General features: G+C 40.9%; 1 protein-coding gene and 1 long non-coding RNA gene across 3 annotated transcripts; one reads left to right on the top strand and one right to left on the bottom strand.

Moving 5' to 3' along the window:
- The first annotated feature begins 3 nt into the window (after nt 1-3).
- On the top strand, nt 4-5551 carry LOC111569415 (uncharacterized). 2 transcript variants are annotated; one of them, XM_023271507.3, is made up of 15 exons: nt 21-107; nt 208-303; nt 479-555; nt 857-929; nt 1168-1280; nt 1367-1392; nt 2015-2152; nt 2369-2478; nt 2568-2663; nt 2760-2843; nt 2924-3050; nt 3169-3274; nt 4604-4786; nt 4874-4948; nt 5449-5551. In XM_023271507.3, the coding sequence occupies exons 3-15, from the start codon at nt 526-528 to the stop codon at nt 5530-5532; spliced, it is 1245 nt and encodes a 414-aa protein (XP_023127275.1). In that variant the 5' UTR covers nt 21-107; nt 208-303; nt 479-525; the 3' UTR covers nt 5533-5551. The 2 variants fall into 2 exon arrangements, with proteins under 2 accessions (XP_023127274.2, XP_023127275.1); XM_023271506.3 differs by lacking the exon at nt 208-303 and having other exon boundaries at nt 4-107.
- An 843-nt stretch (nt 5552-6394) lies between these two features.
- Nucleotides 6395-7095, bottom strand: LOC129349593 (uncharacterized). The gene is made up of 2 exons (XR_008602651.1): nt 6991-7095; nt 6395-6749 (listed from the first exon to the last, which is right to left on the bottom strand). It is a non-coding gene; the product is annotated as an uncharacterized LOC129349593 (long non-coding RNA).
- Between the last annotated feature and the right edge of the window lie 6290 nt (nt 7096-13385).

A 13385-nucleotide genomic window follows, 5' to 3' on the forward strand; every position in this document is an offset into this window, starting at 1 on the left:
GGCTCCTTGTTTTGCAACAGCAGAGGAAGGACGTGGACTAAATCGTGTTTGCAGGAACTGGAGAAGTCTGGACCCAGAAATGGCATCGCCGGAGGAATTCTTTGCAGGTAAATGACAGCGTGTCAGTGCTTAAAGGCGCTGTAAGTTGTGCTCTGTCAGCTGTGTGTGTGTATGTTTGTGTACAAATAAAGTGTCCCGTTTGTGCAGCGAGCCGTGAACAGCAACTCTGGTCTGTTTGTCCAACTCATACTGAAACAGAAGAAAAACGCTGAAGCTGCTGCTGCTGTCCTGCAGCTGTTTGAGGTCTGACAGGACAGAGGACTTTGTGACCTGATTCTGTGAAAACATGTTCTGCTTTACCATTTGATCAGTACTTTCAACCAGATTGCATTTAACTTACTTTCACTGCATTTCCCACGTACCACATGACTAAATGAGTTCTATACATCCACCTTTGTTTCATCAAATATTACTGCAGGCATCCCCAAGATCCAGTATGTTCCAGCTGCTGGACCCTCAGATGTCATGTGCTTCAGACACTACAATGCAGGAGAGGTCAGAGCCCCAAAGGCTTCCCAGCTTTGTTTCTGTATTTCATGCCGTCTCAGTCCATTTGATTTTTTGTTTGTTGCACCACATAGTTTTGGCTTGAGGGCTTCTCCAAGGGACCCTCTGTCAAAGTCTAATTTAAACCTAACTTCTTTTATATTGAGAACTATTTATGTGCAGTTGTTTTGTTGTGAAATAAGAATCCAGGGCCCCTCTCAGGAGGTTATGTCATGTGTTCATGTCATGGTTTTGAATGCAGATTTAGAGTTGTGGGTCTCTGTGTTTAGCTCAGTGTTCCTCTGTGCAGGTTCTAATGGGGAGGACGATGGAGGACTGGCTGAGGTTCTCCGTCTGTTACTGGCACTCCTTCTGTGGAACTGGTACTGTCTCATCTGAGCCAGCGCTAATCTTAGAACAGTCTGTGGAGGCTTACTTGAACCAATATGAAGTCGAGGCTTTGACAAACACTTGCTTCAGACCCCTTTCAAGTGTTTTAAAGCCCTACTTGAAACCACAGACTGTATTTAAGCTTGAAACAGATCATCACCAGAACCACTTCTCTAAATTCAGGTCTGCACATGTCTCCCTTGCAACATTGTCTTGTTTTCTGTTCGGTAGGTGCTGATCCGTTCGGGTTTCCAACCTTCCAGCGGCCCTGGAATCAAGGGACCCCCATGGAATCAGCCAAGAAGCGACTCCACGCTGCATTTGAGTTCTTCACCAAGCTTGGTGTGAGGAGATTTAGATGACTTTTAATAACATATGTCTGATCAACATGACTGTATACTTCTTTTCTGACATTTATGTTTCTTCATAGGTGAAGTATTACACGTTTCATGACAGGTCAGTCACTCAAAGCAATCCTGCTTTTACTCTTATGTTCTGGAAGAGTTGAGAAGAAAATGATACACTTAGAACTAGTTTAATATTTAAAAGTAATGAAGATGTGACAGTGCAAACGACAAATATTTGGACAGTTACACATTTTTTCTTCTTCAGATATAGCTATTTTCACATGCATTGGCCAAAGTTCAAAAGTAGGGAGACTCGTCCAGATTTTTCCTCTTCATCCTGAGAGTCTCCTCTAATGTTTTCTGTGTAAATTTTGGATTGTCTGATTGGATGAAATGTTGCTTTTGATGCATTTGGCTGAATATAAGCACAGAATTCACCTGTATACCTCCATCAAAAAAGTGTGAAAATCAGCCATTTATACCCAGATGATAACAGAATCATCACCATGTTTTATTTACGAATCAAGAATCAAGAGTCTTTATTGTCATTGTGTTTCCACACAGCGAAATTACGATTGGTGACTCGCAGCAATAGATAAAAAATAGAAAAAGGCACACTGAGATTACTTACTGAGACTTCACTGCAGTATCCAACTCTCCAAATATTTACAGTGTGCACTGTAAATGTAGATGTTGAGTTGTTTCAGTTAGCTGTGTTCTATTGTCCACAGAGATATGGCCCCTGAGGGCTCCACATTGGAGGAGTCCAACAGGAATCTGGATGAAATCACAGATATGGCTCTGAAGCTGCAGAGCCAGACTGGAATCAAGGTGCTGTGGGTCACCTGCAACCTCTTCACCCACCCAAGGTCAGCATTTACCCACATGGACAGTTAAGAACCCCAGAAACCTGAGTGTCAGCAGAATAAGAAGTTATAGCTCCAGCTTTAAATTCATTTCAAACATCATCATATTCAGAATAATGTGATTTTAGGCGTCAAGCAGGAGGGTCTAGGTTAGTACAACCAATCTGACAGTGTTCTATTTATTTCATGCACATTTAACCAGTGAACATCATGTGACAGGTATATGAACGGTGCAGCCACCAACCCAGACGGCCATGTTCTGGCCTACGCTGGTGCTCAGGTGAAGAAGGGTTTGGATATTGCCGAGAAGTTGAGTGCAGAAAACTTTGGTATGAGTCACTTGAGATGTAATACATGTGAACCATTGCTTTGAAAATGTTGTGTTCTCACTGTAATCAGCGTATGTTTGACTCCACAGTGTTCTGGGGAGGCAGAGAAGGTTTCCTCTCCATCCACAACACTGATGTCGCTGCTGAACTGAAGCACATGGCCAGCTTCTTCAAAATGGCCGTCAGTAAGTGAGCACATGAACATGGGATATACGTTGAGTTTTGTTTATTCAGTGAGGACTGACGACTTCCAGCTTCATGTCTGTTTATTGTTTTTCCAGAGTACAAAGAGAAGATTGGGTTGAAGTGTCAGTTTCTTATTGAGCCCAAACCTAAGGAGCCCTGCAAGCACCAGTACGACTACGGTATGTCTCCCACATTTAAAATCCTTCGTCATCTCACATTTTCAGTGCTGCAGCTTCTTTGCCCCTTTTCTCTTCTACAGATGCTATGAGTGTTATAGGATTCCTTAAGCATTATGGTCTGGAGAGTCACTTTAAGTTGAACATTGAGCCCAACCACACCACCCTGGCAGGACACTCCTATGAACATGATGTCGTCATGGCTTCTGCGTGAGACATCACAACTTTCATCACAACTTTTACTTTACATTTAATAGTGTTGCTAACTTTGCTGCCATTCCTTGCTATATGTTAAATGTTTTATATCATATTGTTTGCTGGTGGACAGTTTTGGCATGCTGGGTTCTGTTGACTCAAACACTGGTTCTCCTGACTTGGGATGGGACACCGATCAGTTCCCCATGGACATCAGGAACACCACCTTGGTCATGAAGGTAAGCTAATGGTCTATCCTATTCTCTCTCACACCAACTGGTCGAGGCAGATGGCTGCCTTCACTGAGCCTGGTTCTGCCGGAGGTTCTTTCCCCTGAAGGGTATATTTTTTCTGCACCACACATCAACTTGTCCCATGACCTTCACCTCACACCAGCTGCTTTGGCTTCAAGCAAAAAACCAAGAAGACATTTTTTAAATTGAATGTTTTTGAATGTGCCTTTCTGTGTTTTTGTGTTCTTGTGTTGTGCATAATAAATTAATCCACAGGCTTTTAATAGTGCAGGTTTAGAACAAAGGTTAGGTGCTGTATCTGATCCAGATGTGGAATGAAGATGGGGTTGTAAATGCTCACAGGGTCTGAGAATCAGACTAATTCCTGGGTAGGTTTTCTGTGGCTCAGACGAGGAAGAATCTGGGGTACCAATGAAATTACAATGTGAGGGATAACCTCCTTAAACAGTGTTCATTTTTGACAATTTGGTCAATATCTGTGCAATACTTCTGTCACTGAAATAGGAAATGCTCTTTTAAGATGTATTTTTTACATTGGATGTTTTGCACAGTTACTTTTGTAATGATCTCTTTATTGTTTTCCCCTAACTCTTATTGTCTGTTGCCAAAGAGCTGCTCAAAGGGAATTGTTTGCTTTCGTTGGATTTCTCTGTATAATCTTGTCCACCTTACTGTGTGAAAGCCTTGAGATAGCGTGTTGTAAATTTGTCCTGTATAAATAATACTATTTACTACAGGTAGATGTTAGAAAATTTTGCTGATATACTTTGGTGAAGTAGGACTAATCAGTTGGCAGATATTTCCCCTGTTGTGGGCAGTGGTACAAGCTGTACATACAATATATGACTTATCACCTGCAAAATTGATATGGGTAAAGTAGAGGCAGACAGATGCTAACTTGCATATACTGCAGATATGGAACCGTCATTGTGAGTTGTGTTTCTGGCCACTTGGCAAATGTAAATCCAGTAATTAGTCTGGAAAGTGAGATTAATTAAAGTAGATTTTGGAGGCCAGACAACCAAAACAATTAGCCAAAGTAAGCTAATACAAGTGGAAGAATTAAAAACTGTAGAGTCTGTGGTAATTCTCACTTTGTGTGAGTGAACCCCTACACAATAATCATTTAAGGCATTGTTAATAGAACGTTTTTGATTAGTGCAGCTTTATTTTTTTTAATACAAACAACTAAAAACAATCAAGCTTCATTCAGGTAAAGAAGGATTTTTCAATGAATTCTTTGGCTCGCTAGCAGCAGTAGATGAGGACAGTGATAATGGAACCAGTTATTCTTCAGTGTCTACTCTGCTCCAGACCATCATTGAACAAGGTGGCCTGCAGCCAGGAGGCCTGAACTTTGATGCGAAGGTTCGCCGGGAGTCCACTGATCTTGAGGACCTTTTCATCGCTCATATTGGAGCTATGGACGCCTTCGCAAGAGGACTCAGAAATGCTGTTCGCATCATTGAGGACGGGCTTCTAGCTGGTATGCTGAAGGTATGTGTGCAGCTGCTTGAACGTAATATAGATTTTAATTCAGATGCACTGGATTATTGGTGATCGATTATGTCTGATGTTAAACAGGAGCGATACTCAAGTTTCCATCATGGCCTTGGACAGAAGGTAGAGGATGGTTCTGCCACCTTAGAGGAGATGGAGGTAAGACTCCAACTTGAGCTTTTCCAGTGGGATTTTCATTAAATGTATAAGACACACTACCGTTCAAAAGTTTGGGGTCACCCAGACATTTTCATGTTTTCCATGAAAACTCACTTTTATTCATGTGCTAACATAACTGCACAAGGGTTTTCTAATCATCAATGAGCCTTTCAACACCATACTCACTGTATCATGAGAACATAGAAGTGATGGTTGCTGGAAAAGTTCCTCTGTACCCCTATGGAGATATTCCATTAAAAATCAGCTGTTTCCAGCTAGAATAGTCATTTTACCACATTAACAATGTCTACACTGGATTTATCATTCATTTTATGTTATCTTCATTGGAAAAAAACTGCTTTTCTTTCAACAATAAGGACATTTCTAAGTGATTCCAAACTTTTGAACAGTAGTGTATATATGATATAGTTTATGTACTGGAGATCTGAGTGAGAATGGACGATCCCCCATATCAAAATGTTGTGTGTTTGTTATTTCAGGCTTTCATCAAGCAGAACGGTGAACCGAAAGTAACTTCAGGAAAGCAGGAAAAATATGAGACCATCTTTAATCACTACATTTAATAAAAACATTGTCTCTCTGTATTAGCATATAACTTTGGACCTGCTGTATTACTGATAAAGAAGCACCAAGTCCTGCTGGAACTAATACTAATTAATGTAGTTAACCATGTAAAAATGCTGGACATGTCATTTGACAAGTTAAAATGGTGAAATATATATTAGTTTCAATGTGTAATTCCATTGACCTACAATGTCATCTGGCCATATTCATATGAACTATTGACTAAGTTTACTATTTAGCAAAACACATCATCAGATTGAAGTTGATCATGTGCACTTATATAATTCACACAGTTCTACAATGGTTAAATCTAACAAATATCCAAAAAAAAACATTTTTTGTAATTAATAAAGACAGCACAAAATACCTTATTGTTTGTGGCGTAGTTTCTGCTGTTTTACTACCGTAAATATTTTTCTATGACAGAATAAAAGGAATCCATATAAAAACAGAAAAACTGGCATTTACGTCATTATATATCAATATACATTATGTTTGTACCACCTCTTATAACTCAAACAATAGTTGTAGGCTTCATAATATAATAATTCCTTCCATTTCCCTCTACATCTGGCTTTGGTAAATTGGAAATTAATTGAAACTGCACCTAAAGTCTCAAAAGTAAAAGTAGTTTATACAGAAGAATTGTACGTTCCACTGTTATCCGTACATCATACATGTAAACAGCATTTTACTGATGTTAGATGAGGTAGGTTAATGTTTAACTGATCATAAAAGGCTGCAAACAGTAATTATTTTCATTGTGCATAATCCTGCTGGTCAGTTTCTTGATTATTTGATTTAGAAATTTCTTAAAATATTGAGAGATGCACAAATATAACAGTTGCTCAGAGTCTTAAATGACACCTTCAAACAGAATTGTTTAAATAATTACAAGGAAAACATAGATTTGAGTCTGGAACAATGAAATGGTGACATTTCTACATTAAAAAGACAAACTAGCTTTAAATGAAGTCATTTAAACTTTTTAACTCCACAGATTTCATGTAACAAACTGTAGTTTTAAAAAGTTGATTAGGACATCTATTGTTAGGTAGATTAATGTATAATGTACTGCTATCACTACGTGTTGGATACAAGGTGTACGTGAACATAGATTAACAGCAAGCCAAACTCATTTCATGAGCCAGGTAGCTTGAGCGTCTTGCTCCTCTTATTCATTACAATGTTGACTCTTAGAAAAGACGACTGAAAACTGAAAACAAACAGAAATAAACATATATTAGCGCCTTGGTATAACAAATACAGGCCTACAGAAAGGCTCAGCCTCATACGGAGGTCATTGACACATACTGGCGATCTATTGAAATGCTAATAGCGTCGTAAGCGCCGGCATTGCTATGCTAATGCTACTAGCAGAGCAAATAGATACAAAACGATCTCTATACAAGCTAAGAACACACTCAAACTAGTCTTTAAACACAGGATACACTTACAGCCATTGCTTTCGATGGGAAGAAAAAATGATTACAGCAGGACATGAGCAGTATGGGGCATTTGTGAGCGTGAGGAGGATTCAGCACGTTGTTACCCAATGGCTGTTACTGAGTAGCTAGGCCGGACTTCCTGTTACACACAACTACGGTGAATGGCTTCAAAATAAAATACCTTGAAATGACTGTAGGCAATATAAATATATAAATTAATTACTTTTAACCTTTGTAGCTCTAAATCTCGCACATGAAATGATGTTTTATGACTAACTTATTAAGAACATATTTTTAAACCTTTTAATAAAACACATGAATTAAACAGTTTCACTGGGGGCAGAACATATAACAAAGCAGTTTGCAGACTTTTCATATGTTTTGTGCCGAGGAATAAGGAGAAGAAGTTGGAGAATTAACTTATATAAAATAATTTATAATCTATGTGGTTATCTTCCACTGCTGATATCTGGAGTCATTTACTGTAAGTAGTAGTTTTTTGCATTTTTTAAAATTATATAATTTTTAATATGTAGAAAGATTAAAATGAACACATTGGATTCCTTTTCTTCATTAGGATAGATCTATGGAGTCACTGGAGTGCCACAATAAAATAAATAAATAAATAAATAAATGTGGAAGTATAAAGAGAAATAAATAAATGTAGAAATATAAAGAGAAATAAATAAGGAAATAAGTGTGGAAATAGGATTCCTGCCTGATGCCAGCTCCTAGCACGGCTGAAGTCAAGTGATGGCACTGTGGCGCTTTGGCTAATTCTACCAGCAGGGCTCTGATAGTTCAGTAAGTTTATGTTTATTTTCTTATTGGTGCCAGCTTTAATGCACTTCATATACACCTGTAGTGTCAGATATAATTTGTACGGTGCACTCCAGATGTCGATGGAGTTTATTTGTGTGTGTGTTGACCAGAGAAGAAAGTTAGCATCCAGTAAATATTAGCTTTGATGTGAATTAGCGATGCTAACCGAGCTAGCTGCTCAGTCGTCGCCTGATTAAAGCTAACGTAGCATTAAGCTAACGTAGCATTAAGCCAACGATGTTTGTGTTGTGTCATGTAAACAGCTGAAGCGTGTTGTGTCACTGTAATGTGGTACATTTAGTTAATAAAACTGTCAGTGGAGACACTGGTTCACATTAATGTAACATTTAGAAAACATAAATGTGATTAAAACAGTGAGATTAAGGTTCTGTGTTGTCAGTAGTCCTGAATATCTGCTAAGTCTCCAAAGTTAAACTGGAGAAAGCAGTAAATCTGCTCTCTAGTCGTTAACATTGTTTAATGACTGATTTACATATTTTAGTACGTATTCCTGCAGTGTAGATTGGAAAAATAAACTCCCAGAATATGATCAAAGTCAACAGATAAAGCAAAGAAGACTGGAGTTCCCTCCACCCAGAATCTATATCTGTCCCTCTATGCTCATCAGGAAAAGAAAAGGTCTTAAATTACAACGTTTTTGACTTCTTCAGAGACCCCTCTTGCTATTTGTGCCTCGAGTTTCACGGGATTCATAGGAAGAGAACTGACTGATCAGTAGGCACTGGTTTTATATGCGCTGATTTGTTGTTACCATAACCTGCTCCAGAGTATGTGTGGAGCATAAGTTACCATAACGATACTTCTAGGTAAGAACTGAGCCATTGTTGTGGATATGAAAACAAGGGTCAGACCCAAAGTTTAGACCCCTCTCTAACTCTAAACCTTGCTTTGCAGTACAGGCCTCTGGTCATGCCGGCAACATCAAAACTTTAATCCAGGACAATGCAACAAATCGACAAAACACTTAGGTATACACATAAAGCATATCTAAAAATCAGGTTACTGTGTGATAATGTAAGCACATGCATTTAGTCAGGGATGTAATCTAAAAGCCAGTTCCATTGTGGGTCTAGTTCTAGTATTTTGGAAATTTTGACAAATGTTAGAGATTTGAAAAAATTCCAATTTTTTAAGTGAATTTGGAACTGAATTTTAGTTTGACAAAATTTTCTCAATATATCAGTTTTGTTTTTAGGGCATTGTAGGAATCTTAATTTGTTTTGTGTAACTTTACATTGACAGTGAAATGCAATGTTCAAAATTGTCTGTGAAAAAAGAAAGAGCAATAAATGAAATTGTCTATTAACAGACTATAGACATTCCCACAAGGCAAGAATAGCAGCAGATTGTCTCCAGAAGCCGCCGTACAGTTGAATCCAGTGATTTGTGCTGTACGACACTTCAAATATCACCACAGTCAGTGGTCCTAACCTACATTTCTTCTTCTTAGCACAAGTCGGATTCACGGTTGTGGCCCTACGTCTACCCCAGTAAATACTCAGAAGCTCCAAAACTACAGGAAGAGGAAAGGTGGAAGGACGAGAGGGAGCGAGAACGAGACAGGAAAGGGAAAGAAGAGAGGCTATGACCAAAGGAGGGACTCCAGAAAGAGGAGGGGAAGGATGGCCAAGAGGGCAGGACACAGCTGCCCCTGGAGGAGCACCGAGGGGAAGGGAAGGAGCCACGACCCCCCCACATACAGTTTCCATCTTCTTTGGCCCAGCACCAGGGATACATGCAATACATGCATGGACTTTATGCCTACAGCCAGGGCTACGAGCCCAGCCACCCTGGGTACAGAAGCATGCCCTCGGGTGTGATGCAAAATTATCCAGGTAATAAGAGAAATAATTATTGGAATTAGGTGCCTTATTTTTTCTTGAAAGAGAATTGTTTTTGCAGCACAGTAATATAAAAACACAGACACATGAAGCGTAAATGCAATGAAAACACCAGAAGAGAAGTGAAGACACTTTTACTATGCACAGAGTTAAAGTGTGTATGGTGATAAATGAAACTTGGGATAAGAATCTAGAAGAGTATTTTTGGTAATAATACTTTTTATTCAAACAAGCAAGCGTGCAGGACACAGGATTAATACTTGAAACATTAAACCCATTAACTGACTAATTGCGAGCAAACATAAAGCGCCTGAAATCAGTTTTAAAAGACTGAAAACAGCAAAACAGGCACTTCAAAAATACAGTACACCTATTGACACATAATCACACAATCTTCTTTTCGAAAACCTTAGAAGAAAATAAACTTCAATTCGGACAAGGAAAGCGGCGAAGTGCAGGTGAACTCGCTTCTATACTCTATGGGGAGAGATGCTGAACCCATTTATGGCTCGTTTGTGTTTCCTGCTGCCACTGATGCTAGGCCACATCCAGAGTATGACTATGACCTAGTTATTGGACAGTTTGATGAACACTTTGTCCCTAAAAGAAACGTTATCCACGACTGTGCCTGTTTTCACAGAAGAAGCCAAAGGGCTGGTGAGACAGTCGAAGCTTTTGTGCGGAGCCTGTATGAGCTCGCGCAGCACTGCAAGTTTGGCGTGGGGAAGGATGAGCAGATCCGGGATCGGATTGTCATCGGAATAATGGACAAAGAGGTTTCCCACAAACTACAACTAGAGGCAGACCTGACTCTGGAGAAAGCCATCCAGTTAGCACATCAAAGTGAGCAAGTAAAACAGCAAAATGCAGAGCGTGTGGAAACAACGGTGAATGAGGTGAGACAAAAACACTACAACAGCACAAAAAGAAGCTACGAGAAACGTCAGGCACCAGGACAGAAATACAGTGAGCACAAGCAAAACTGTCAAAGATGCAACAGGATGCATGATAAAAGGGAAAACTGTCCAGCTCGAAATAAAAGATGCAGAAAGTGCAATAAAATGGGACATTTTGAGGCTGTGTGCAAAACTAAAATGCTGGAAGAAGTCAGAGCAGAAGCTGGCATGGATTCAGATGAGGATTCATTTTTCATTGGAGAACTGTTCCAGAGAGCGACTACAAAGTCAAAGGCAAATGTCATTGAGGAGTCAGATTCAGACACTGACTGGGACATTAAGCTACAAGTGAATGGCAGCCCAGTGGATTTTAAAATTGACACTGGTGCAGATACCACTGTTATGACAGAAATGACTTTCAATAAGCTACAACAAAAACCAAAGTTAAGCAAGTCCAGGTCAACAGTGTACAGCCCAGGTGGAAAAGTCAGATGTGTGGGGAAGTTTCTTGCAACCACCACATACAAAAGTCAGAAATACCAGTACTGGATTACAGTTATTAAGGAACAGTACGCAAGCAACTTGTTAAGCAAAACTGTGGCAAAACGCATGGGACTAATAGCAAGAGTCAATGCTGTCAGTACGGATCTAACAAGCGAAGTGTTTGGAGAAATAGGACTACTGAACTGTGAGCCTGTTAAGATAGAGCTGACTGAGGATGCAGTCCCATATAGTGTCAACACGCCACGCAGAGTACCTTTTCCACTTCTCCCAAAGGTTGAGAAAGAGTTAAAGCGCATGCTGAGCCTTGGGATCATTGAGGAAGTTACAGAGCCCACGGACTGGTGTGCGCCAATGGTGCCCGCTCCAAAACGCAACAATGACCAAGTCAGAGTGTGCGTCGATTTGAAACGCTTAAACAAGGGAGTAAAGCGTGAACGTTACATTTTGCCCACACTGGATGACATAACACCAAAGCTCGCTGGAGCTAAGGTTTTCTCCACTCTGGATGCATCTAGCGGTTTTTGGCAAATTCCGTTAGACCCCAGCTGTCAAAAACTAACCACGTTCATAACCCCAATGGGTCGGTTTTGCTTCAAGCGACTGCCATTTGGCATTACATCAGCGCCTGAGATTTTCCAGCGGCTGATGAGTAATCTGCTGAAAGGCCTGGATGGAACTGTTGTTGTGATGGACGATATTCTTGTTTTTGGGTCAAGTGAGGAGGAGCATAACCGCCGTCTGAATGCTGTATTGCGGACCGTCAAAGCGTCCGGTCTCAAGCTCAACAGGGCTAAGTGTCACTTTAGAAAGACTGAACTGCAGTTCTTTGGACACATTATAAGCGCAGATGGTGTGAAGCCCGATGAAAGTAAAGTGGAGGCCATTGCTAAAATGCCCAGTCCCTCAAATGTGGAGCAACTGCGACAGGTGCTTGGGCTCGTGAACTATGTTGGGAAGTTTCTGCCAGGCCTGTCCACTGTAATGCATCCACTTACCAACCTGCTCAAAAAGGAAACTGCATGGGTTTGGGACGAGCCTCAAGAGCAAGCATTTAACAAAGCAAAAGCAATGCTTATAGCTGCTCCCGCCTTAAGTTACTATGACGCCAACAAGCCGACAGTGGTCAGCGCCGACGCCAGCAGCTACGGCCTTGGTGCTGCCCTGTTGCAAGACCATGATGGAGAGTTCAGGCCAGTTGCCTTTTGCTCGCGCACACTCACGGATGCGGAGAAGAGATATTCGCAAATCGAGAAAGAGTGTCTGGCATCAGTTTGGGCTTGTGAACGTTTTGCCCGTTACATCCAAGGTATGGGCCATGTTCGTTTACAAACTGACCACAAGCCACTGGTACCATTGATCAACTCGTACGACCTTGACAAAACGCCACTAAGATGTCAGAGACTGCTTATGCGATTAATGCGATTCAATGTTACTGCTGAACATGTTCCTGGCAAGCAGCTTGTAGTCGCAGACGCTCTCTCCAGGCACCCACTAAGTGACAGCCACGTGCCAGAAACCGAAAAACAAGTGAAGGCATATGTGAACACTATTGTGGCCAGCAAACCAATCATGTCACAGAAACTTGAGGAGATTCATCAAGTTACAAAAAGGGATGTGGAACTTCAAAAAGTTATCACTTACATCAGAAAAGGGTGGCCCTGGAAAATGCCTGAGAGCTCATCACTACACAAATACCAAGCTGCCAGAAATCATCTATCAGAGTCAGATGGCCTGGTTCTGTATCAAGATCGCATCGTTGTTCCTGCAACACTCAGAGCTGATGTCTTGGACCAACTACATGAAGGTCACCAGGGCCTCACCAAGTGTAGGGAGCGTGCCAAGTTGACGGTATGGTGGCCGAACATTGGAGCACAGATCACACACAAAGTAACATCTTGTGATTTTTGCAGAGTGCACAAACGTACTCAGAGACGGGAACCACTGGTAACAACTCCACTGCCCAGCAGCCCATGGCAACGGATTGCAGTGGATCTGTTCGAATTAGAGGGTAAGAATTATCTTACAGCTGTTGATTATTTTTCAAGAGACATTGAAATTGCTTCCCTCTCCACCACTACCAGCAGACAGGTTATTAACAAACTAAAGAGCATGTTTGTCAGATGGGGCATTCCACTGGAACTGATCAGTGACAACGGGACGCAGTTTACGTCAGCTGAATTCCAAGAGTTCAAGCAGAGGTATGGTTTCACTCACACCACCTCTAGTCCCCATTACCCACAGTCAAACGGAGCTGCAGAGAGGGCCGTTCAGACTGCCAAGCACATCCTCAGACAGCCTGATCCCTGTTTAGCTCTCATGA

This window comes from Amphiprion ocellaris, chromosome 9 (assembly GCF_022539595.1).
Source record: "Amphiprion ocellaris isolate individual 3 ecotype Okinawa chromosome 9, ASM2253959v1, whole genome shotgun sequence".
Classification (NCBI taxonomy): domain Eukaryota; kingdom Metazoa; phylum Chordata; class Actinopteri; family Pomacentridae; genus Amphiprion; species Amphiprion ocellaris.

Bases quoted from the DNA above. Each gene is read 5' to 3' on its own strand.
- LOC111569415 (XM_023271506.3), top strand. From the start codon at position 80: ATGGCATCGCCGGAGGAATTCTTTGCAG. The intron at 108-478 runs GTAAATGACAGC...ATATTACTGCAG, and splicing joins GCCGGAGGAATTCTTTGCAG to GCATCCCCAAGATCCAGTAT. The intron at 1,393-2,014 runs GTCAGTCACTCA...TATTGTCCACAG, and splicing joins TATTACACGTTTCATGACAG to AGATATGGCCCCTGAGGGCT.